Here is a 27590-nt window from a genome sequence, read left to right as displayed (position 1 = left end):
TATCTGAAATTAAATTTACTCAGTTTCCATTACGTAAGATTGGTTGATAATGTTGTATGTGTGAGTGTTTTGTGGGGGAAAAGTGAAGGGTGTCAACAACTGCTGGTCAGGGTTGTCCTCTAGACTTTTAAGGCCCTTCTATCTTAGATTTTATCAAAAAGGAAACAGGGAGGAAAATAAGAAAAGGAAGTTCTATAAAACTCTCAACAATAATTTAAGGAAGTAATTGTGTTATGTGTGTATATGTGTGTGTGTCTGTCTGACTTCAGTCCAAGAAAGTACTTTACCTGTAATCATAATCTTTATTCCCACTAATGCAATATTTAAATAATATAACAATAACATTTTTAAATATCAGATAGAAAAACAAATACATAAAAATAAAACAAGAAACTAAAAATTGTATAAAGAAACTATAGGTTCCTAATTTAGCTGTGTGTGCAAGCATTTGTGTGTGTGTTGGGTGTGTTGTCGGGATGTCCATGGTGACAGAAACCCAGGCCTCTCTGCCATATTGACCCTAGGAAGGTCGTGGGCACCATCAATTATGTCAGCCAGTAAAATGGGCTTCACTACACACAGCAGATTATATGGAGTGTAAAACATTAGAAAAATGTGTCTGAAATATCAGAGTAACAAGTTTGAAGTGACAAAGGGTTGGGGGCGAGAAGAGACACTCCCAAAAAGGGAAGACCCCTGACAAGTGATTTTGTTTGAAGGCATTGTAACACACTCAAGTAGGCGGGCATGCTTTCTATGGCCTCTACTGCAGTCCATCTTCTGGGCAGAATACAAGCAAGATGGAAGGACATATGCTTTCCACAGGGTCAAATGAAGCAGAACTCAAGGGCTTTTGTGATGTTCCCTTTTGGTGGCAAAAAGAAAAGGCAAAGCTGTCGTTGGGTCGTGGTGCAATGGGTCCACAAATACCACATAAAAATTCACCGGCCTGTTTCTTGTGAGGCTTTTGTCTCACCACTTTTGTCTGTGCCCGATGATAAGGAGTGCGGATCTAGTTGGGTTTAATGGCTAAACCACATAGTTCTCAGTCTGAATGAGCTCTCCAGCAGGCGAGGACAGGGGAAACACACACACACACACTTGCACAAACTCCTCAATGGCCTGACAAGAATGCATCATCCATCCATCACAAGAAAGCACTGAGAGGCGCTTTGACTAATTCTGAACAATGAAGACAGAGCTGGACAGAGATGTTTGCGATGAGTGTGACACTCAAGCACCTTCTGCTCTGTTAAAACACCCTTTCTCTCTTTCACCATATGAAAGCTGATTCTAGATTCTAGCTAGATAGTAGATTGTGATCGGCACCTCACTCTACTGCCAGTAAAAAGCTTTTTGCTGACTGGGGCCAAAGCCAGCCTTTTTAAGCCCCAGAGTTAGCGCATTATATACACTGCACCAGGTCTTCAAAAATACTAAACCAATAAAACAGTTTTCCATCCATCTAGTCACGCTTGCATAAGGGAATATTGTTTTAGAGGAGGGGTACGCCTGCAGGGGGTGAAATGCATCACTATTCAGGTTTTTATTGACTACAAAAAGTCTACAGTGTAGGGACTCTGTAGTTTTTGCATCTTGCTGCAGGTTGCTATAACAAAAAAAGAAACACTAAGAATGTGTCTACTCTACTAGTTCCTTATATTATAAATACAACGTATACCTTAGAAACGGCCCGAAAGTCTACGCAGTATCATCAATCGACGTCACTTATGTGCTTATTTAACACTAATAAAGGTTTAGCAGCAATCAACATATTATCTGTTGCATTATAATATCTCCAGTCCTAGCACTGAAAATGCAAAGTGTTATCCAATATAGGATAAAAATGCAAGTCTGCTCATTCTGCCACTTATGGACTGATGGACTATCGATGCAAATTATAAGCCCTGTTCTAATCCGCACTGTTGTCAGTTACGTATAACTGGGCTATCAACTCGAATACTTTTCAAGATGTTGTCTACTTCAATCTGCCAAAAAAGTAGCAGACACTCGTTTTTCTATTTAGCATTACATGTTTAACACATGTCATGGATGCTCTAAAAAATTCCACTATAGAGTGAAGAATAAAATAGTACACTGCAAATTAAGCTATACCACGCACTTAATTATTGTAATTAATCAAAACCTACAGTATTATATTCTATCTTGACAATAAAAATCAGTACATTTCATTTAATTTCTAAGATATACATCTTACACAGAGGCTAGGGGGGGGGGGTACTTTTTTTATCCTAATATGGGAAAAGTTCAAAAAAGTGAAAAGTTATAGCTACTCATATGTTTCGGACCTCACCTGACTTTCCATAGATTCCCTCACTTATCATTTCATCCCTATATGTGTTTGTGTGATTGCTCCCCACCCAGGGAGGCTGATGGGAGCAGCTAAAGAGTGTTTATGAGACAGTTAGCGAGGAGAGGATGCCGCCCTGCAGTTCTCTCCCAAATAAAAGAGCCATTTATTACATCCAACATGACCCTCTCATTACACACAAATAGGAATTAATGAGTGCTATATCGGGCGCTCCCAGTGGAGCGAGGCGGGGCCCGCTAAAGGACTAGCGTTAATTACACTGTCCTACATCTCACCCATTTAACACCACCAATCAGATCGCTCCATCTGCAAAGGAAGGATAGAAGGGTAGAAGAGGGTAGAAGCATTTCACTACCTGGAAGAATGTCCGCTTGATGCTTTTACCAGTTTGGTAGAGCATGGAAGTTTGTTTGATACTTCTTTCGGGATTTCTATCTGTTATTGTTATTCCATGGTTTTTTTTTGTTTGTTTGTTTGTTTTTTTCGATCCCAACTGGCTGCAACTAATGAGACTAATAAGAGCAAGTTATTCTTCCTGAGGATCTTGGGAAAACGTACCTACAATAAATCCATGGGAAATAGAAAATCAATTATTCTTCATACATAAAACCATTCACATATTCAAATTCATATATAGCAAATACTGTATTAAAACTAAACACAATAAAGCACGCACAGGGCAAGCTGATTAAAAAAAATTCAATCAACAATATGGCACTGGCATGTGATTTTAGATCAGATTTCCGATGATCAGGAGTGCAGCAGCATAACTAATGTCCAATATATTACAAAACTATCAAAAATAGTATAAATCAACAAAATAATAAATTCATGATAAAATTAATTAGTCTATAATAAGTATGTTTGACTTATTAAGAACCTCTTGAACTGTTTTAAACAGGCTAAAATACTCAATGATTTTCCAATACATGTTGGCAATTCCACTGATTAGCTGCTCTACCTTAAAGCATTAGCTCTTGGGCTATTTTATTTTTATTCACCTGTCTATTTTTTAAGTACTTTTTTCTCATGAAAATAGTTTTCGCAAACAAACATTTAAGCCCTAGTAGACACAGTCCCCAAAATGAATAAACAATAGTTTATCCTCCACAATTAACCAGAACAGACCCATGTGCATTTCTTCAACCTGCTGTCTGAAGTGTTTCTCTAGGACTCGCTTGTGAAATATCTGGTTTTTGTGTGTAAGTAAAAATCACCAATGGTACTGCAGGTCAAAGCTATAAACATGGGACTTCACATGGGGTCTCCTTCACCAGAAAACACATATCTGGCTTGATCTCTGTTTTTGTGACCTCTTTAAACTATATGTGTCTTGTCTTAAAAGGTGCAGAGACAAACAAAAGGCATGAATCTTTCCAAAAAGCTCTCAGGACTTTGACTTCCTGCTGACTGTAGTCACACTCCCTGGTCTACATCAGCAGCTCTTCATTTCTTTCTGCTTAATGTTATTTCACATGATTCCAACTTTAATCTTTACAGTCATCTCTCACCTCAAAAATAATTTGCCACACCCCCTCACCCTTACATCTTTCCCTGTTCCACCTTCCCCCCAAATACGATAGTTATCATTAGTAATCTTTCCCCATATACTTTCCTTTTGTTTGCATATCTTCAAGTGTATCACCCAATTTTACACTTCTTTACATCCTTCCATTAGAAACGACCCATTCTATGCACCCATTGTTTTCAGAGAAAGCTTTATGTGCTTAAAAACCTTGACACGATACCTGAATTAGAGATACTGAGGTATTGACTGTTTCTATTTTCATCTGCTAATTGCACATTTGAACAACGAGGCTGTTTACTGATCAAATCTCAACAAAACTGGAGACCATGTTTCTTGCAATCTGGCATCTGGTGACATGTGATATTTTTTTTTTAGCTTTGGGCTTTTCTTCATTTGGTTTCTCTATGGTTTGTGCTGCACACACTAAGGGTCTCACCTGTGTTCTGAAAATGGTTTGCCTTTTTGCACCCCGCTAGAACCTTGTTCTGTTTCTGTCCCTAAGAAGTTTTAGTGGGTGTTTTCTCCGTAGTTGGTGGGTTGTTTTCATTTTCATTAATCGGTTTCATTTATTGCTTAACAATGTGTGGGCAAAATGAAGCCCTCTGAGACTGTGGCTGTGGGTCTGTACAAATGAATGTGAATTGAATGTGAGTAGCAGTGTAGGTAAACAATAATAAGGATATCAACCTGGGCCTGGGACTGGGTCAGAATCCAGATTAAGAATGGAATGATTTTAATAAAAGTGCGTGTTTAGAGTATGAGGGCTCTGGCCATGTATTCAAGTAAGATTAATTTAAGTAAGATTAAGTACTAAATTAACATACATTTAACAGGAGTCTTCTTTGCTGTTAGTGACAAATCTGTGTTTTCCTGTGTCTGTGCTGTTTGCTTTTTTTATACACCACCACTGTGACATGATTGCCTGCGAGAGTAAACAATTACACCTGGATCAAAGTACTGGAATAATTATGTGTCAAGTGCTGGTTAGTAATAATGTTTCTAGTCAGATAGAAGGGGGTGGGCTTTGCTACAGTAGGAGATGCTCAAAAATCTCTCTTTCATCTTTTTTATATTTTCTCCTCCATCAAGGCACTTTTCAACACACAAACACATGCACACACTCCTTCCTTGGATCTCTCCCTCTGTTGGTGTGACACAGGAAGAAGCTGGGCCCTGCAGCCAACCCCGTCGTCCACACTGAATGCGATTAAGCTGAGCAGTGATTAATCTGGGCTGCCCCATAATTCCTCTTTACCACTTTAATGGATGTTATCTTCCCTCCTCTGAAGGCTTATCTTGCTGATCGGGGCCAAGGATGAGGAGAGGGATAGGAAGAGGAGGGGGCTGCTGTGGCTATTGGGGGGATCTAACTAAATCCATACAGAGGTAAGTAAATGAATAAATAAGCAAATAAGTAAGTAAATAAATAAATGCAGGGATTGAGAGAGCTGCTAAGCGGATAAGGAAGATCAGTCTCTGTAAGTGCTCATTTGTTTTCTAAGAAGACGAGACAAGCCTCCTTCAAAGCTCGCTGATACAGTGAAAACACAGTCAACACCACAATTCAGAGACAAACAAAATAAATTATCCAAACCACTGTCAATAATAATCCCCAACACCCTCACTGTAAAGAACAGGTGCATTCCAGCTATGGGTAAAAAGAGAAAAAAAAATTTGGGAATTTTGCATGATCTCATTGTTTTTCAACATGGAGATGACGTATAACAACGGCACTGTTTCATCTGTGGTTTCCACATGACCCACAGGGCTCCCATAAATTCAATGATGGCTAAGTTCCACTAATACATCTGAAATTCAGTCATCTCCCATAGCCCCAAGACAAGTTTGCTCAGGTGCGAGTCTGTTGCAGGAATGAAAATGCAAAGACTCTCCTTGCCTAAGGTTTCGGGACATTGAGCTACATCCTGTTATTGAGAAATAATTACACACATATATGAGGGATCATTTTAATCATTTTAAATGAGAAAGTGCTCCACAAGGAATTGTCTTCAGGTAAAAAGGATGAGCTGGTGTGTTGGGTTCTGTTCACTAACAGACTGTAATACATAGTAAAACACAATGAATTTTGATAACATGAATAATTATGATCATCATCCTTATGTGCCAATCAAACTAAATATTATAGCATCAAAGTAAACTCATGAAAGTAGACATGAGGCAGCCACCAGTCTCCATTTTAAAATGTTAATTCAATGTATGACTATATGAAACCACAAAGTTTACTCCAACTCCCTATGAACACGTACAGTACATGCAAGTGTGTGTTTATAAGTGTGTCTGTGCTGGTATTTTTGTCCCCCCACATCAGTATTCACGCAAAGAAATGCATGTGTGAGACACCAGCAGAAGAATGACAGGGTTAAACCTGTTCATGGCTCCTTTTTTCCCCCCCAGCTTCGGCTTACAGCGATGTTGCAGTGAGATTCTGTCATAGACAAACCTCTGTGGGATTCCATTCACTACTAGTGTACATCTTTAGGTACAAAGCTGCGGGCTGCATTGACTCCAGGTAACATAAACGCTCCCTTCAAGCCACCGCATATCTGCCCATGAAAATTCTCTAAAGGGGTTTAAGCATTTACGCAGAACACTATCAGGCACTGCCGAAAATTCAGCTTACCCTGTTGAATAGGGACTTCAAAGAGAATTGCAAATACCTTTGCACTGCTACATTTTCTCCAATCTCTCTCGCTCTCTGTGTGTATTTTCTTGCTTCTTTTCATTTTATATTTCCAAACACAAGCTGCTGTGTGATATAAAATGCATTATCAGTCATATATTTCCTCTTTAAATGAATAATAACAATAATCTTTGAGTAATTTCTTTTTTACACACCTCTGTCTAAATAGGGCAAAGCAAGAAAGCTAATATAGAGCTGCAGGTAAACAAGGCCGTGCAATAATGAACGTGTGGATTAGGCCTCTAGTCTATGTTGTGCGATAAGAAAAACAGCTGCTACTATCCAGGTAACAGCACATATTGACTGTCAATGAAGGATAAAACTGCTGTGCAGCCTCACATTTAGTTCTTTCAGTCACATTGTGGACACACACATAAAGACACATTAACTGGAGCGAACCTGCATGCACACAGTTACAAACATACACATACTGTACAGTAAATATGCATAAGAAGCACAAAGGATTGGAATATAATAAATGTATAAGCCTATTTGCATAGCATAGAGCTTAAAATGCAAAACAATGTGATGCATAAACACTGTAATTTAATGTAAGAGATAATAAATGGCTTCATAATGAGCAATAAAAATGGTCTTTAAACAGTTTACTGCTTAGTTCACACTTATAATTAATCTGGGTTCCATGTGTGCATATAAAGTGGGGATAAAACTCTGCCTGACTGTGCAAGTAAAACAGCGAGCGAAAGAGAAAAATGACTGCTGGTAAACATTTGCAACATGATTCAGCTGTGGCCTCTAGCTTTCGAAATGTGCTGCCTTTATTTCCCCTCAGCCGGACCGGCACATAAAGCTCTCCGAAAAATACTTTACAAAAAAGTGCTCCCTGAAATTATTTACGGTGAAACACACAACAGAAACCATAACATTTATAATGTTTTACAAAGCCATCAAATAAGTGGAGAGGGGATTAATTGCCCTGCCCCGACCTTAAAATAATTATTTTGAGCGGTGCAACTCTAAACCCCAATGAAATTGATACACTTTGATAATTAGATTCTTGGCACTGACCCACTGAAGTCAATAAAGGTTATTAAGGCCAATTGCTGTCTAAACGCATTACGGGCAGGGTAAACTGTCCGTCGGAGGCCCCTGCTACTCCAGCGCCAATATGATAATCCATTCTCCGTCCTGGGGGTTTCTTCCCTAGCGCCTGTGTCTCCACTCTGCCATACAAAACCAGATTGGATTCGCTTAACCTTTCCAGGACTTTGATCAAATGAGCTCACACAGCAATAACATTTACATTGACCCCCCAACCCTCCTCCACCCAACACACGTACAGCTCTTCTCGCTCTTTTCTTTGTGCCTCCCTCTACAGATTCTCCCTACAGTTCAACTACCCTCATTCCACCCCTCCTGTGCACACACACACTAGGTCAATAACCTAATCAGATATCGATGGCAACCAGGCCAATATGTGTGTGATTGTGGTGCAACCCTCTACAGCAGTCCAGATTGTTTCCGAAGACCGTTATTAAAGTGAGGGGAGAAGATGAAATGGTCACCAAGTGCATCCCTGCACATACAACACCTCCATTATACATCAGAGGAGGTGTATTTTGTTGTGTTGTGTGTACTGCATATGTTTGTGTGTGGCCAAAACGTTGGAAAACAGGTAGTGACAGGCTGGGTGAATAGAGTAGAGGAAGACATGGCCCCAATACCACTTCCTGTTTTGTACATCTTGAAGTATACAAATGTATTCAACGAAATGGATCCCATTTATTATGAAAGTAGATTAATTTTCTTGATGTGTGTTGAAAAGATTTCCATCTACAAGGCTCGTTCTCCTGTCAAATGAGAGAGAAAGCGTGAAAAGGAGACAGAGACACAGTGACAAAGCGGGAGCGAGAGAAGGAGAGAACAAGAAAAAGAAAGAACATAAAGAGAGAGAGAGAGAGAGAGAGGGAGATGGAGTGCGGTGAAATCTCTTTGCATCCTTGGTGGCTTTTGAAGTTGTGAGATGAGCAGCCACAGAAGTCAGGAAAGTGACAAATTAGGGAAAAAGCTGTACGATGCAAGCAGAGCTGCTAAATCAATTAAAGTCATGCCGAGTGCATACATTAACATCAATGCCGCGCACATACACACACTCTCACACAAACACACACATGCACAGGATAGGGGGAAAAATAGAGAGGGTGACGTGCTCATAGGCTCGTCGCTGTCACTTCTGCCCCACAGTGAAAAGAGAAAAGATAAAAAAATAAATAAAAATACCACAGCGATATTTAAAATATTCTGCATAAGGCCAAGACTGTCTGTTGTCAGTCAGATGGAAGCTATTCATTGTTACTAGTTTAAGGAAATGTCACTATTGTATGATAGCCATGATAGCAGACTCCTGAGGGAGCATAAGGCGGGCGAGCCAGGCAGGTCTTTGGCACCCTGGGTCACATGGGAATGTAAAACCTTTGAGTTAATGTCCATTTTCCACCCCTCCAGAAACAACATTTACCTTATACTTTACTCATGCGCATGTTATGCCTTTGCTGTACATTCACACATGAAGTTTATTCAGCAGTCCGTCTCTTTTTTTTTTAATCAAGGAACCGCATGGATTTATGAGGTGGGAAAAAGAGGCGAGCAGGCAAGTGGACTTGTTTTGTTTCGGTTCTTTATTTATTTATGTATTTTATATCAGAATGTCATTCAAATGGAAGGATGAGTATTTGCATGACAACAGGCCGAGGAGCAGAGAGGGAGCCCCAGGGAGAGACAGTATCCATAAACAGCAGCTAGTCCCCACATATTGTAATTTTCTTCATACAGACTAACAAACGCATACATAGCCCAGCGCATCCCACAACAGTGTGTGCTAAATATGACAATAAAGAGAGGAAGGTTGGCTGTTTGTATTACTATTTTAGCAGGATAAAACAATAGGCTGTTTTATTGCTACAGCACAGTGTATAAAACAACACTGTGTCATTGTGTAAACCCTATTTAAAGAGACATATATTTGTTATTTTAAAATACCCATGGTGATATAAAATTTGACAAAAATAATGCTGTATTTAAATATCCTCCACAGGCAAGAACAGGAAAAATCTAAATAAATAAATGGCAAACAGCATCTGCACACGGCAGGTCACTCGTATTTTACTAAATCCCACTATGCTGTCAATCCGCAGCTTCGAAATGTAAAATATATGCAATAAAGGAATGTACGGGGGACCCCACATAATTTAAATAACCCGAAGTAATTTAGTGAGATGTGTTTTAATCTTACTGCAGAAAAGCCACAGCTATCAAAATCTCCAAAAGGAAAAATCTATAAGTCACATCTCTAAAGTGCTTTTCATCAGCGTATCACAGGTCGATGCATGTATGTAAATATTGCTTGCCAGAGCAATAATATTGTCTTTCATCACAATAGTGAATTGTTTGATTTATGCGCTTAGTACTGTATTATTTTCCCATAGATTCGATATGCACCTCTGCAGCACACATTGCTTTTGTATGATATGACTTTGTTATTAAATGAAATTAGCCAAAGAATAAATAAACTGTAAAATGAATGTTTTTATAAGCGCACAACCTGAGATGTAAAAATAGGTTGAGTAGTCTCAGAAGTAGAATTATAAAAATACACAACAATATATGCACTATATAAAAAAAAAAAAAGTATTTTGAAATATTCTTCTAATGCATTTAATTATCTTATTTTGTGGATTAAACTTTTCTTCCTAAAGAAAACACGGCTCATACTTTATTGGCTATATCATTTAAAGTTTTCACCGCATGACAGAAATCCACATGTGGACACATAGAGACACACACATACCCTGTGGGTATGGTTTACTGGCCCATTAGAGAGAGACAGACACAGCAAAAGAGAGAGAGAAAGACCTCACATTTCACTGATGCCCTTTCCTAAATACAGGTCCAAATCACACACTTCATCTGGGCCCAGAGGTGGAGCTCTAGATGAGTTTAGCCCCTGTATACCCCCCCTCTCCCCCACCACCTTCTGCCAGGCTGTTCAACTGTGAGAGAGAGAGAGAGAGAGAGAAAGAGAGAGTACGACTAGAGCTGAGGAGCGTCGGCAGCAGCAGTGCTGTTCTCCTCCAGCCCCTGTCTTTATCCCCGCCTGAGCATTAGATGTGATTACTGCTCAGCGCTCGACACTGACAGAGACAGAGAGCTCCCAGAGACAGCAGGAGTGGGTGAGAGACATAAAGAGACAGAGAGAGCGAGAGAGAGAGAGGGAGAGAGAGAGAGAGAGAGAGACAGCATGTGGAGAGGAACAGAGAAGCACAGCTCTTTCAGTCCCTTTGCTTCCGCTACAGTGATACAAGAGTGCCCCCTGCTGCTGCTTGAGTCGGGTGTTAAACACTTTCACACACATTCAAACATAAACACACACTCAGATACACACTTTGAAATCTAGTTATGAGAGAGACTGCGTAGAACCTGTGGGAGAGAAAGCAAGACCAAGAATGTATCTGTTTGTTTGGATCCTATACATAAAAAAAATTAAAAAATAAAATAAATCAGTCAGTTTTTTTATTTATTTGGCCCAATATCACAATACCAAAAATTTGCCTCAAGGAGCTTTATAACATACAAAACACAACGTACAACATCTTGTGTCTTTAGACTTTCAAGCTGGATAAGGAAAAACTCACCAAACAGCGCTCTGTGCGTGTGTGTGTGTGTGTGTGCGCGTCTGCGGCACATATGTACAATACAGAGCAAGGACTAAGGTGACTTAATTATGACTCTGACATTAGTAAGTGATTCCATTCTAACTAATAGCTGCGTGCCCACGTTCCTTTCTCATAAAACTTGTGTGAGGTTACAATTAAACACATGACACATCCTTAATAATGCACCGTGGTGAGAAGTTGGACAATCCATCATGTCATTTTAAACACACACCCTTGTTAGGAGCGTTATTGGAGAGCAGATCATTTGTGTAGTTTGTGTAAGAAGCACAAGCAAAGGCTTGTTGAGGAGGTTGAAAGGTGAAATCCCTTATTGTTAAATGGTTTTTTATTTATATGTATTATAATTGTTTTTGCTGTTCACATTTAACAATGTGCTATTATAGAGAATATTTTTTGAAATCAAGTGTTTTTAATTGACAATATATTATGTACAATACATAGAAAAATATGCGAATGTAAAAAAATATATTTGCTCTACAATATACTGTATTGTAAATTGTAATGTATCCTGCCATGGACGTACATTTCTATTATCCACTGAAGGATTAGTAATGCTGTTGCTACACTCTGTAAACTACACAGGCTGGAGCAGCAACGTGTCTGAGAGGCCTTACCATGGTTTCCATGAGCTTCCAGTCCTTCTCCAGCTGCTCCATCGGTCTGCTCCACCAGCTGCAAAAGCGTGCGTAGCGCTGGCCCTGAAACCAGTATTGGCGCAGCCACTCAAACTCCACCTGCACACGCACACACACACACACACACACATTTAACACAGAGAGAATAACTGTTTGTTCAGTCAGAACATTTCCCCATTCTTACATTCAGCTACTAAAAAAAAAAAAAAAAAAAAAAAATCACTTTTCTGCACAATATTGTATTAAATCCTGAGGAAAAACGTTTTTATGTAGTGAGTTATTTTTAAATTATTATAGAAAACATTTACTTACCAGTAATATTATATAACTATTATAATTTTTTTTAAATAAACATTTAGCATTTAGAATTTTATGGAAACTAATTTATTTTAAAATAAATTTAAACCTGGTTTTGTATATTTGTATATATCTTCTTGGATATTAATTTGGGGGATTTTTGGCATCTTTTGTATGTCATGACATTTTTGCAAATTGCAATATTTACTGTCACAGGAATAACACAGTATGTATATTTAATACATTTTTAATTACAAGATAGCACCACAAATCATTTACTGGCCATCTTTGCAAGTGCATTCCTAGCCCTACCAAACACACACACACACACCTTCCAGTGAGCACACCTGAAAACTCCGCCCCCCATCTTCCTCTCCTCCTTCCCCATCTCTCCCACTCCCTCGCTCCGTCTGGTGATGACACTCGGCTCCTGAGTAGCTCCCCACTCCACCACTGGGAGTGTTATTGTTTCCTGTTCTTTTGAAGTGCTGATTTAATCCTCGCAAGGATGCCTCATGTAGCCAGGTGTAGCCTATCTACAGCATTTCTAAGTGTGTCTTTCTGTGTGCATTATCTTGTGTTTGTGTCTATCTGTCTACATAGGTGTGTGTGTGCCTTTTTTCATGTCTGTGCATAACTGTGTGTGTCAAAGATTGCCCCAATTGCCACTAACCTCAATGTGAGACACTATGAGTTGCCCTCCCCCAAAACGCCCTACAAAGCATCATCCACTGAAAACAATGCACACCCTATTTATTTTGACGCAGACAACTGTACAACACAAAATGCAGTCGCATACAAAAGAGTGGCATATTAAACGGGACTGAGAGAGCTACTGTTCCTTTTCTGAAAACTATTTTGTTTTCTGTTTTTCTAACACAGCATTAGCCAGTGTAAACAGCAGAGCTTTTTCAGAGCTGTAAACTCAAAAAACAGTTGCAACAAGGGTTGAACATATTAGTTCCATCTAAAAAGTATCATGACTCAAAAACTACCCAATATGAACATGTTTCTTTTTTTTTTTCATTGATGCATTTTGCAGATACGATTCTCTCATCAGCCATCAGCCAACCCTGTCTCAGACAAATTACATTGAGACACATTACACTAGCTACTGAGTTCAAACCAACTTCAGTTCTGCACAGAAGAACACAGTCTTGCCATTGATTTCAATGAGGCTAAACCACTGGTGCAGCAGACAGTACAGGAAAACAAAGTTTATCTATAAACCAGAACGAACGTTTGCTATCATCCAGGAAGGTGTTGCAATGAAAAGCATGTGTCTTGTATATTAGTCTGTAATGTGAACAGTACAATTTCATCAAGGAAGAAATAGTGTCTGTGACAACTTTCCACATTTGCTAAATCCTGCTAGACTGTATTATAGACTATTGTGCAGAATTTTAGGATCAGACATTTTAGTCACTTTACACGGATGTTTTTATCAGTTGCTATGGTTCTTGTACAAAATGTATGAACCCAACTTAAATAAACAGAAGTAAAACGGCTTATGAGGGAAGTAACCTACCATCCACTAGCCGAAGTAAGTTAAAACAAAGGTTAAGAATGATTTGCACAAACAACTTGAGTGAGGTCTGCCCTGGGTAGAAGCTGTGCACAGAATCATCCTGCCATTTGCTTCCAAAAGGCTCTGATCACAGCAGGGATGACATGCAAGGACTGGGGCATGTCAGGGAGAATACACAGCCAGTGGCACTGCTCAGCAGCCTCTCAGTCACTCCATACAACCCACTCTTCAAAGAAATGTCATCCTTTATGGTCCCTTCAACACTCCAAATCCACTCCCCTTCGATCAGTACTGCTCAAACACACAACAAAGCCACCAAGCGCCGATATCGGACGTCCTTTTCTCTCTGTCTGTCCCTTCTTCCATCCCTCTGATTGTCTGCCTGTCCTTTAGTGAGGAGAAACCAACCTGTGTCACCACTTTGAGCTGACATGGCTGCCTGTCCCCCACTGCGCAGGCCAGTGGCGCCCACAAAGCAGGCCATCTAAAGGCGACTGAGGAGTGCTGGCCATGTGGCATTTCCAGTCTGGCCATCCAGCTGAGCATTACCAAGAGGGGAACTCTGACTAAATGCCACATATCCAGGCAGACAGATCGAAAGTGTGTGCGAAAGAGAGAGTGGCTGTTAGGGCTAGTTTTTCTCTGAGACGGCATGGGGGAGCGAGAGGGGAGCTAGTGGCTCCCCTGCGGCGGTCGCTGTCATCTCTCCAGGTGATAGACACACTAACTACACATTAGCTCGGCATTAGTCGAGCGACCACCCACCATGGTAACTCTGGAGTTAAAGCCAAGTAGCTCCCCTTTTTTTCCATTTAATGAGGCATGATTTTTTTCTACACCTTCACAGTATTCCCTGAGCGGGTCCAATCAATTTCCGGGCCAGGGCCCCGAGGTAGGAGCTGATGAGAGTGGGATCGATCGCACCGTGCCGTCCTCTGTTTACCTTTCCCGAGCTCCTCACACATCAGCCAGGGGAACTGGTGTGCCCAGCTCCCCGTGAATGACCGGACATGCAATCAACACTCATCACACTCTTGCCAGAGTTGTAATACACAAGCTAGCTTATACTGTACATGTACATTTCTGTATGCAGTATTTGCAGTATCTGTGTTACCTGCCACATGAGAAGAGCTCATTTACATCAGTGTGACTTATTAAATGACACTACAATAATTCTTCAAAATCAACAACAGGAAATCTCGGGCTAAATTCAGATTTTGCTAAACTTAGAAGAGGTAAAACCCATTCACTTTGAGAATGTGAGTACACATCGGTTTGCGTGGTACAAAGTACGAAGGCATTTTAAAAACCAACACACCTACAACACGAACAATAAAAATGTCTCACTTGAATTAAAAATAATGTTATTAAGTAATAAATAGAGCAGCATAAACTAGTATAAACTACAAACTGATTGCACAAAATATGTTTTAAGAAAGATTACAATCATAGTGTTACTATATGTCTGCCGGCTAATGTTCCAAACAAAGATCTGAGACCCTGGGGACACTATTTGGTCTAGAAAACAGGACACGGGAAGGTCACATACACCTGCTTCCACCCAGTTTACTTTGTGCCAGAGCATGTGGGAAAACCTTGTCCCTCCCCACAATATTTACTGTGGGGGACCAGCATCATTAGAGGGGGTCCCTCAGGGCACCGTGTCACACACCCACCTGGGAAGTGACACAGTGGCTTTAAATGAGACAAGACGTTTGCATCTGGGATTAGCATTTCAAAGCCAAACATGCACACAGGGGCTGTGTGGCGATGCTATGTTCAACTACCCCCCGCCACCGAAGACAGGAGGTAGGATTAAAAAGAGACGGCGAGAGGGACCGTGCTAACAAACAGGTGGGAACTTCAGTTTTCTTCATTTCTGTCTGTCTCCTATCAAGCCCTACTTCAGCTCGACATCCCGCTCATTCCCCAGACGTTCCGCTGCATCATAGTCAGACCCACATCCTCTGACAAATGTCAAACTCCACTCAACCCCACCATTACACCACCACAATGCCCAATATATCTTTGGCATGTCACCTGGTGCTAGCTTGCTGTTTAGCACTTTTTAAGGAAAGGCCCATAAGGCACTGCTCAGGTCAGGCTGCCTGCGCGTCTCAGGCTTGTTCACTCTTCGGTCGCCCATGTCAAACACGACCTGCGCAATATGCACACGCCAAGCACCAAAGTGAGCTGCCATCATAAATAACTCCGCCAACAATACATCATTTAAGTGGGTGTTCTGCTCTCGTGGGCAACTCCAAACAAATGGCCACATCGATCATTGCGAGTGCCAGGTAGGGTAGGGTAGGCTTGAACCCCTGAGAGCACACTTACTTAAACACTTACACATACATACACACATACCTGCTATTTTATAAGTTGCATCGTGTTTTCCTAAATAAACCTGCCTTGCCCTCCAGGTGGGGCCTGCGCTTGGTAATCCTGTGGCGCTATGCGGCAAACTAGCAGGTGTTGCTAGCTCAACTAGCGCAGCACTCCTCCTGATACAGACAGCCCTATTGTTTGGCAGTGCTGAATAATTAATATTGTCTACAACCTTTAAACAACCTTATGTCAGACTCATCTGTCATGGAGTCCCGCTGAGGTGCTTGGGTGCTAGCGTCGGCTAGGATGTGCGTTTTGAGCCCAGGGGTGTAAAAGGAGAGAGGTGAAGTGCTATATTAACCATTGGCTTGCGGCAAGCTACGACAGGGGGTTGGTGGCTCCACAGACGGCCCCTCGCGGTCCTTCTTTTTGACCTCAGTCTATCCCTCAATACCCCAAGCCAGCATCACTCATTGTTGTGTGTGAAAAGGGTTTAGGGAGGGGCGCGGGGCATGACGCCATCTTTAGATAACATATGGAGAGGCTATTGCCTTACAATCCATCACAGGCCAGGACAAATGAGAACAACCTGGATTTCATATTAGAGGCATTTCCCTGAGTAGAAACAACAAGGTAAGTAGAAGGTGGAAAACTGGCAAGCCCCCATTTTGCCATTTACAGGACTTTGACCTGTTATCAATGGACAGCCGGCATAGTCGGGATCTCCCATGATGCACCATGCTACATAGCACAACGTCAAAACCTAAGATTTCTAACTATACTCGCCAAAATGCAGCATAGTTTGACAGTTAGTTCAATCTTTGGTCAGAGATGTTATAATATCAAAATAATTGTCTACACAACTCTCCCAACAAAGAGGATCAGCTTGCATGTGCACCTTAACCAAAGCAAACGCGTGTATGTATTTACCTTGATGACTGCACTATATTCACAAATGTGTAAATGCATAATATGAAAAGCGCTCAATTGCATTAATTGTAATTAATAACAGATGTTCCCATGCTGTTCACAGCGACTGCCTGAGTTTTCTGTAACTTAGATCTTTATATTACACAACAATTTCTGTTTATCCAACATGGTGTACCATATGGGTCAGGATTACAGTACACATACACTAGTGCTGGGCAGGTTCATGACCACAGAAAAACATATGAAAGCCTTTATAGACATATTATAACTGTAGCTGACCTCACTGATATTTATCTAAGTCTGATGTTTATACAGTAATCAAGATAAAAGTTGCTTCTACAAGGTAAAACTGTGACATTGCATGTAAATGTCACCAGTTACTGGGGTACACAAATGTTTGCGCATTAAAACACATATGTGCACAAACAAGTGTACACAAGCACATGCATGTCATCACCCACCTCATTGTGAATCTCCTCACAGTGCTGTAGTGTTGTTGGCAGCAGTGTCCGCAGGCTGTGGGAGCCTGTTTCGGGGTCAGTGTGCAGGTTGGACAGGGCCTCCTGACACCGTGACTGGATGTAGGTGAGAGTCCCTGTGGAACACTGTTGAGAAAGGGACAGACCCAGTGTGCAAACAACTCCCATGAAGCGTTTACCAAGGCTTTCAACAAAGTTTTGCTGTATATAAAAATAGTGAGGCGTTAAAGTAACTACCAAGTAGAAGAGGTCTTGAGTGTGTAAATACCACCAGAAGTCCTTAGAGAAACCAAAGAAGACTGCGGGCACACTATACACCCACTTTCATGACAAATATTAAAATACTGCTTTTTCCTTTTGAGCCGGGTTGGCTTCTCACCTCAGCCACTCTGTGTGTGGAGCTAAACCGTGGAGCTTCTCCAGCCAGGACACAGTGCTGGTGGGTACTGTTCAGGTCATCTATTAAATACAGAGAAGAAAAACCAGATCAGAACTCTTTACCAATACTACAAAAAAAAAAAAAAAATCAATAAAAGTGAAAAAGAAAAATATTTATCAACCAAAAATAAGACTTATTAAATCATTGCAGAGGAACGGCTAGTGGAATAACAGTTTTATAAGGTTTTATAGTTTGAGCTTGTAAAAAAATAATAAAAAGAAAAAGAAAAGATAATAAGAGAAAAATGAATAAAAACCAGGGCGCAAAGGAACATGACAACTAAATCATGTTGTATTCTCAGACAGATTGCACTTGGTCCAGCACCAATCACACAGAATGAGCAGCATTGTAGTATAATTTTAATTACCAAACAAAACCAGATCGCACTCAATCTGTTAAGACGGAAGAGCCATACCAACAAACATTTGTCCAATATCACAGGAGTTTTACAAAGAGGCCTTACTGCTGTTTCTTGTGTATCCCTCCATGTGTTTCTTTGTGTGTATAGATGTTTCTCAGCTCTGCCATTATTTGCCTCCTACCAATAATTAATTTAGCCATGACAGAGCTGTCATTCATAGCACATGTGCATATTTACACCCGCCTTGAGCAACAGTACACCGGCTAATGCCTGTTATTTGAAAGTCAAACAGCCAAATGCTTTGGGAGGAAGATATTATTGTTTGGTGGAAGGAAAAAAAGATGGTGACAAACAAAACAACTTGCCGGTGTTTTCTTCACCCTGATGAGATTGTGAAGGATTAGGTCTCTGGGCAGAATTACTCTGCGTCTTTAAAACTGTTTATATCCAATAACAAATTATCTCCATCAATCTGCTCTTTTCTTGGCGCGTCTGATGCGTCAGTGGGATCAGGAGGGAGTAGAGGCAAACTCGATAACTGTAATAAATATTTATCTTTCTTTCAACCCCTGCGCCTGCTGCCACTTGTCCTCCTTTTCCAGGAAGCAGGCTTTTAAATATATTGGGTCAACTCTTTTCTCCAGTCCCCCTGTGCATTGGGAGCTGGAAATCTGATTATTGAACAGGCCCGGTGTCAAGACTTGCATTGTTCTTTTTTAACCACTGAAATTCCATTTGGGTGGAAATGATGGTGATTCAATTTGCCTCCAGCAGCTCAGACATTAGCAGTTCAAAAGGGCCAGCCGGCGACAAATGGTGCTGAAAAGACATTATGGTGTCTGTGGTTATACACCATTGTAGTTTTCTTTTAATACCCCAAAACTACTTATCATATGGTGTGTATCACTAAAACACTGGCACAATCTCTTTTAACACTTGGTTTAGTGGTTGTGCTTGTTAGTGTGTACATGCATGCATCCAATAAGCAGGAAAGCATCCACTGCATGTGTAAGAGTGTGCAAATTTATAGGTTCGAATAAACAGTATGTTCATGCATTGTGCCAAGTATTTAATTCAGGTGGACCGACAAAGCGACAGACGGCCGAGGACTGTGTGAGCCGCTATCGTTGTGCAGCAGTTGGCCTCTCAAGGGCGTACTCACCAAGTGGAGCATAAATCCCCACTGATCCGCAACAGTCAAGTCCCATTAGAATGGTCTGCACAACAGCCCATCACTCTATTATCATGGCTGGCCTGAAACTGACTGTTCTATTGTAAATCTTATCCAGCTAAAGGAGGTCGGCTTCAAGCCCTGTCAAGCTGAATATTAGGTACAGACATCGCTGCTCTCAGATGAAAACACAGCGGCTTCAAAGACTTCAGGAATTCATTAAAATCTTCCTATTTCTTACTTGTAAAATAATGATTAACCCTGACAAACACTGACTAGTTGCCTATCTGATAGCCACTTTGAAACAATGTAGATACAGTAGTGTTCAGTTAATAATTCCTGATAATGATACACGTGGTTTGTTTGATTTTAAACTAACGTAAATATTTTACTTTCCATATTTGCTATATATTCATGTGTGTTGTCACTGTGCAAAGAGCATTATAAAGACTTTAATAATGACCAACACCCTAGTAATTAAAGCAACCACATTATAAGGATCTAGTGGAAATTAATAACCAATGATAGCAAAACAGCAATATATTACGTACTGTATTTATGCAAGTTTTTCAAGAATAGAAGTCTTTTATAATTCAGCATTTTTAAGCAGTATTTGATGAGGTCTATGCTATAAAATTGCAGGGTAAATCAGTTCTCCTCCAGTTTTAGATCTTTTTTTTTTTTCGGTTTTAGAAGCGATTACGTCCAATACATCAATTGCACTATCACATCCTGTCTGTTCACACACTGGATTAACTAACAGAGGTCAGTGTATGGAAAAAACACACTGATGCGCTGTTTGATGAAATAATACATGTCCTCTTTCAGTGTGTTTGATATAAACTATGCTTATGAAGACTGTGAAGCTATGTCATGCCGCGTTAACTGGTGGTGGACACAACCACCACCTTATAATCTATGCAGTCTGTTTAGATGCTACTGTGGTTACAGTAGGTTACCTGCTTATGTTTGGTTCTGCTAAAAAGTTGTTTAAATCATTCAACATAGATAAATATGGAAAGAGATGAAAAAGAAAAAAAATGGGACCCTACCTGGAGAAATTAAATCACAATAGCAAGCGACTGTATTTAGAAAAATTGTTAAATAAAGTTAACACTGCATGACGTCAACTTCAGATTCTCTATAGTTTCTCCAAATGGTTTAAAGCCCTATTGTAGCCCTACTGTAAATCCATATTTACTGTATGGTGATAATATTTAAATTAGAATGCACAGCACATTATCATTTGGTATTTGACCTAATCACTACATTAAATACATTTATTATCATGTATGTACTGTAGACAGCTTGCAGATCAGATAACAGTATACAGAAAATGTGGAAATAAAAATATTGTTATTTGATAAATGCTGGTTGGTGGTTCAGTGAACATAGTGTGTCGTGGGTCAACAGTAACAATTACACAATCCAGAAGTAGAACAAACAGAAATAAATTAAATAAGCCTGCTCTCTGATATGCAACAATAGGTTAAATAAAATGTATATATTATATGTTTTATATATAAAATATGTTACCTCAAATAACTTTATGTACTAAAGGAAAACAAAATAGACACATTATACAATATAATATTTTTTTAAATATGAATGGTTGTGGTGTTATTTTTTCTATAGTAATTTACAATATTGTATCTTACATTTTTTAGTTTGTTCCCATTTAGCTGAGAAATTACATAAGTCAGTGAAAATAAAAACGGATATTAATTCATCAAGCAGATGAAGGGAGCACTGACTCAAGAAGGTACTCCATGTCTATCAATATAAAGCCGTGTTTTAAAAAAGAAAAATCCATTCACCCACCCAACGTCTTGTACATCTGAACACAAGCTTCTGCTGTGATGTGGATACGTTTCCTCACGCTTAGAAAAAATGAAATTGCCTGGAAAGACCCATGGGGATGAAAAGAGGAGAGCGAAGGTGTCTGCAGCAGCCAAATGCATTAAGCTATGATTTACACCCCTGTGGCTTGCTTTCTGTTCTCTCCATAGAGACATAGTCAGCACTGGGTCACAGGACTTCAAAAAATAACATTTGGTGTACCTAACCTTTCTAATGCACACGATTTCATGGAACCTTAAAGCTCCATGTTCGGGCCAAGTAACCCCCTCTCAAACACGCATGTGTGTCAGCTCCATTTCTCCTGCAGAGATGGTTAGAAGAAGAGAATAGAGCATGGAAGAGAGAGTGAAGTGTGTCCTGCTGCCATTACCGTACAAGAAAACACAAAAACACAGGGTGATAAAAAGTGTCCCTTCCTCTAAAACCAAACGCGATGGCAAATCTGGTTAAGTTGTGTGTGCAACATGGTTACATGTCCATGTGTCTGTTAGTGTGTGAGTGTGTGTGGGTGTGTTTCTAAAAGATCATTCAGTACCTCTCATGTAATAGCAGTCTCCAGACTCCAGTGGCAGCATCAGCCCAGCTGTGTGGATGTCCCAGGCTACCTTGAGCCCGACTCTCCAGCATGTCTTCTCACCGCTGCCTCCCTCACTGCTCTCACCTGTCAGTCAAACACACACCAACTCACTTTAACATTTGCATTTTACATTTATATTCATATTTCAGGCACTAAGTTAAAAGTTTCACGCAGCGTGACTTAAAGTGTGCAAAAGTGCAGTGTGCTTTAACTTACATGTCTCACATTTTTATGTAATGTTGATGAAGGTTTTCAGTCATCCAAGTGTAGTTATCTGGAAGTAGAGTCATGTCAACTGGACTTCTTTCTTCTTAGTCGGAAACATTTTGCTAGTCATCCAAGTAGCTTCTTCAGTCTGAGGGAAAGTTGGCTCGGGGTAAGGTTGGGAATTTAAATTCAGTTCCAAGTTCTGAATAAAAAAATGGTGAGTCTCAGATACCCGTAATAAAATCTGAACTTTGGTTCTGCTAATGTGTTCCAAACAAAGTCTACGGAACAATGAGACTGCAATGCACATTGGAATTAACTGCGAGTCTGGTTGCACAATAAATCTGACCAAACGGCAAACAATCTGAGCAACTGTCTCCAGTATAGGAGACAGTCGCAGATCCATTCAACAGAATGACAAACAGGAGCAACAATTTAAAAAAAACTTTTTTTTAGTGTTTTTACCAATTTGGATTCAAAATAGGGAATCGAGAAGAACCAGAAGTGATAAGCAAAATCCGAATTAGAATCGGAATTAGAATTGATAATATTTAAAAAACACCCAACCCTAGTTAGAGGACCCAGTTTTATCCTCTAGCGTAGTCCTTTGTTTCTCACCTTGCCTGAATAAGCTTGTTTAAATGGATAATAGAGGAAGTGAGAGTAGGGCGAAGTCATTGGGATGTAATCATCGCGACTTTAACACCCCGCCATCTACCTAAAAAGAGTTCATGGTCTTAGTCTTCTTGGGGATGGATAGAAGGGCAGCATGGTAAATGGGAGAAGGATTATGTCTGAGCCAGTCCTCCTCTGTTATGACATGGATTGTTCATAAGGCCTCATGTATGTCTCTCTCATTCTACCTTTTTTGTTGGGTTAAGAGTTTTAGGCGTCTTGATTGGTCGATCCCAATGACTCTCTGCTCTACTCTGACCTCCTCTTTTCTCCACCTAACTCCTCTATTCAGGCCAGGTGAGAAACAAAGCACCACAAGTATATAACTGGGGTCCCCTAGCCTTATCTCCCTCTGAATGAAGATGCTACTTGGATGAGTAGTGTAATGTTTCCAAGAAGAAGAAAAAAGTCCATTTGAGATGACTGAACTGAACCAGATATTTTTATGAAATCCCTGTCTATAGTCACAAAAATTATAAGCTGGTTAAATTTTATTTAACCCAATTATGGCACATAAATGAAAATACATTAAACATCTGGGTAATGCCAGTCCACAATCCAAAAAGCATTACCACTTTTAATAGTACAGAGAGTGAAGATCTAAATCACACCCAAACAATGGATGTGTAAGGCTTTGTCTCTAGAAAGTAAAACAGCTGAGCAAAGATGATGTGTGTTGCTGTGATCATATTGGATGTTAGCACAGGATCTTTATGCTATCATTATGCTGTGCAAGAGGAAATAGTTGGATAAAAGCCCTTTATTATGTTTAGTAAGTGTGTGAGAGTGTGTTATTGGACAATAGGCATCTTACAATATTCCTGTTTCTCAACCCATTCACTGGAACCACCTCCCCTGTTCTTCTCTCTTCTTCCGTTCTGACATGGCATACTCAGAAAACAAGATTTGGCTTGGCTGGCCAACACCCTTCAGCAAAATCAATACTAAAGTCTTTCTGGGGCTCTCTGCCCCACAGCTGCCTTTTCCTTTGCTCAGCACGGATAAATAGTAACTTAATTTCCAGCCATTGTGCTCTCAGAGCCAGCTAATGACAGCACTCCCCAAGGCCTCAGGAATGGTGGAAGATCATCAGCCGTGCCGGGAAAACACTCTGTCCTGGCAGATTCCTTTGGATCAGCGCAGCTGGGAAAAACACAACTCAGAACACTTCTCTAGTTCAAGAAAAAAAAAGGTGTCATGCAAAACATTTTTGTACATCTAAGATATATGAATGTGCTGTGTTTCTTCCCCTTTCCGGCACAGGTGACGGTGAAAAATTCCTAGAGGTAATAATTTCATTAGCCTGGTTCTGGGAGTCCTTAGAGCCAGTCACTGAAACATATCTCCATGGCACTCTGATCAGACGTTCCTCTTTAAAGTATGTTACCCAGAACTAGAAAAGACACAGCTGCTAAGCACCACAAGGTGTTATGCCATAGTGTTTGAAGCTTGTGTTCACAGGGTCAGAGTTGAAACAGCCTAGAACAAATCATCGAAGCAGAGCTCTGGAGCAGGTGTTTCTGGTTAAGAAACCCCAGTGAAGAAAGACTAGTTGTAAAGTGTATTGGGATGTCAGAGCAGTTGGCAGTGCACCTGTATAATACTGTAAAAGTACAGCTGTATAAAGCTCCCACCTTTAACATGAAGAACACTACATGTACAACATGTTTGGTCAATCACAGCAATGAGTGAACTTTCTTCTATAGTTGCTTTGCTCTGGAAAGCAAAATGTGCTCTTGCCCAGAATCTCTGTCAACTCCATCAGCAAATGCGATCAGCTCTTGAAAGAGTGCACATTCCATAATTAGGTGAGATCGTATTATCTATACAGTACAGTCTAGGAACACTTATCAAAGCTGGGCTCATTATTCCATATCAGATAATTGCACATCGATCATTTCTTGGGGAAACGATTTAGATGAGATGCTGTGTTCATGTTCTGTTTGTCAGACTGCACCATTGAGCGCATGTGAAGAGCTCAGATCCAAATGTCTGTGATCTCCCAAAGCACTGGCGGTGATAAGGCTGTCAGCGGCAAACCGGTGATGACATTTGATAATGGCCTTACACTATCACATAGATGGATCTGATGGTTGGCTCACCAGAGGCCATGTCTACAACTGCTACAGTGCAGCTGTAGGGCCATAATACACAAGGTTAGCAGCATCTGATCCACCATAAAGCAACTGAGGTACGTTGATGGAATATTGAAGTGAAAGAGTAAAAGGAATCTTAATTTCAGAAACAAAATTCCTAAGACTCTAAAGTAATAAATTGATATTAATTATTGTTAAATACAATTATCTGAGTTATGCCAAGTATTTTAGCTTAGACCCTTACCTTTGTCATCGTGACAGGTATAGCTGTAAACAGCTACTGGTGAACGAGTGACCAGGTTCTCATCATGGTGCCATCCTACCGCCATTTTGCCCATGCCATAGTACGGTTCCTCTTTGAGCTGGCTCATAGCTGCCGGGTCCATGTAGTTGAGTAAGGTGACACTGAACTTGACTGGACCGGTGCATACCTGCGGAGGACTGGGCTGGGAACAGCCCTGGCCACTTTCTTGTTCCTCTTTGCGCTCAATATGGTAATCCGACAAGGTGTGCTTTGGTTGGACCACAGGTTTCTCCTTGGCCACTAGTCCCACAGGTTCAGTCTCTGTGCCACTGGTGGCCTTAGTTGTCCAGCCAGGGCATTTTCCTTCACTGTGTTCAGACCCTGTTGCAACACTGGTGTCTGTTGGTTTCACCTGGGATGACTCTCCCTCCTCACTGCTATGTTTGGACTCAGATTCCCACTCGCCCTCTTGTTTCGAACTCGAGCACCCTTCTTCGCTGTGTTTCGACTCAACGTCCCACTCCTCGCTGTGCTTGGACTCTGTGTCACCCTCCTCGCTTTGTCTGGACTCTGAGTCCCCTCCTTCACTATTTTTGGAGTCTTCACTGTGTTTAGACTCAGTGTCCCCCTCTTCACCCTGTTTGACTTCTACCTCCCCCTTCGCACATTGCGTTAACCTGTCTCCTTCTTTAAGCTGAAACACGTCAGAGCAGAAGAAGGTGTTAAGCTCCCACAGTGCCTTGCAAGCAGCTCTTAAATCAGGGTCACAACAATTTTGTCCTTTGACCTCAGTGTCCTCACTGTGCCAGGGAATGGCAAAGAGCCGTGTGTCTAGATAGCGGTAAGTGTGGCCTGGCTCACCCAGCAAGGCCCGTGACACAGCCGTGAATACATCTCGTTCACGGACACGAACTAGGTCCCTCAGGAGGCAGCCTTTGCTTCTCAAGGTCAGAAAAGCTGCCTGCACCCGGTGATGAAGTTCAGCAGGCAGAGAGCAAGACCTCCTCAGAACCAAACCAGAATAACTGGAGTCCCACTAGGAAACAAAAACATTGAGTTTTGAGAATGACGAAATTTTACAAAGTAAAGGTTTGGAGATCATTAGTATTAGGTGGAGTTGGCTGACTCACCAGTTGCTGAAAGCCCCGGTCTGAAGGTCCCAAAAAGGGGATCTTCTGGTCTCCCAACTCCTGCAGTAGCTTCCGCCTCTGTGGAACACAATAGAATAGGTTTATAAGAAGCAGTGGAAAGCTACTGCGTATAGAATTGCTCTGTATAATGGTTACTCTATAGTATGTTTGTGCTCTGTACATTTCTAAATACTAACATTAGATTATGAAAATATCGGGGAACATCCGGAGCGATGTTTTACTGCCACTTCAAATCTGGCACCTACAGTACTGTGAGGTTTGAATACAAGACTGTCACTTTCCTAGCAGCAACATAGCATTTGCTGACCTGAATACATCTTCAACTAATTTACATTGTCTCACAATAAATATTTTAGAAACAAGCAGCCCAGTGGTTAGAGAGTAGCATACAATGTACATTAACATCCTGCACTGACTAAAATCACGAATCCTTGGTTTTTAACAAATGAAGCCTAAAAATGGACTGTGATAGCACACGAACCTAAGCAGTCATTTTCATTGACGTCTCGCATTTTTATGATTTTGTGAAGGCTGCTGTGGGGTTCCTCACAACCTTATAAAAGATGCCCTATGCCATACAGAGCTGCTCCAATAAAAGCGTCAACCTCGTGAAGGGATCAAAGTACCTTTCATTGGGCCACATTCCATTCTGGCCTGTAAATCCGGTGGCAACTGGCATAAAAACTATATGCCCAAATAAATTTCACAACCCTTTCTCCACCCCGCTTCTTTTTCCCCTCCCACCTGCGCTTGTGTGAACGTACAGTATGTATATGTGGAGCTGTTGTATCTGTGTGCGTAAGTGGGCTCAGAACCTCCTATTCATTCCCCACAGGTGCAAACACAAACAGCCTCTGCATGGTGTCTCTGCAGCATTAGGTGAAATGTCACCAACATGCCACTGCCTTTTTACATCTTGAAAGGTTTAGCATAAATGACCTCTGCATCAAACACAAAGAAGAACTGACATTGTGTATATTTCTGAGACATTTACAACAAGCGTCTTTCCATTTCTACTGCCATCATAATGCCAAAGACCCGATGTGGCAGGCTAGAAGAGAATGTGGGAAAAAGATTGGCTTAACTTTTAAACAGAAATAAATTTTTCTGTTAATAACATTTAAGTGCAGATGTTCTGTCTCAAATAGGGCTGGATGAAAAAAGGGTAAGCGGTCAAAGTATGTGCATTAAATAGAGGATGATGGCAGATATGGGAGGCCATCAGATCTTAGCCAGTTTGGTGAATTTACCTTCAGGGCTGAATATCTACCTTAGGCTAAACAACACAACACCCGCTGAAAGTTTTCTTAAAGGATGCACATGAGTGTACAGGCCTTCCAAGTTATTCTGGAACAAA

General features: G+C 40.8%; 1 protein-coding gene across 4 annotated transcripts in view; it reads right to left on the bottom strand.

Annotated features, from left to right (window-relative positions):
• Positions 1 to 27590, bottom strand: part of fto (FTO alpha-ketoglutarate dependent dioxygenase) — a 117003-nt gene that overhangs the window by 71201 nt on the left and 18212 nt on the right. For 3 of the 4 annotated variants that reach the window (XR_010912347.1, XM_067495199.1, XM_067495198.1), the window contains exons 2-7: positions 26213 to 26290; positions 25083 to 26118; positions 21819 to 21944; positions 17832 to 17911; positions 17435 to 17578; positions 11870 to 11989 (exon numbers count right to left, since the gene is read on the bottom strand). Coding sequence is in view for 3 of the 4 variants with exons in the window: in XM_067495199.1 (XP_067351300.1) it covers positions 11870 to 11989; positions 17435 to 17578; positions 17832 to 17911; positions 21819 to 21944; positions 25083 to 26118; positions 26213 to 26290 (1584 nt within the window). In the remaining variant the exon portion in view is untranslated. The remainder of the gene's footprint in view (positions 1 to 11869; positions 11990 to 17434; positions 17579 to 17831; positions 17912 to 21818; positions 21945 to 25082; positions 26119 to 26212; positions 26291 to 27590) is intronic. The other variant, XM_067495201.1, reaches the window with a different exon arrangement.

Source organism: Channa argus, chromosome 2 (genome assembly GCF_033026475.1).
Source record: "Channa argus isolate prfri chromosome 2, Channa argus male v1.0, whole genome shotgun sequence".
Lineage (NCBI taxonomy): Eukaryota > Metazoa > Chordata > Actinopteri > Anabantiformes > Channidae > Channa > Channa argus.
The sequence above is the reverse complement of the archived record's forward strand: the minus strand, read 5'-3'. Positions and strand labels throughout refer to the sequence as shown.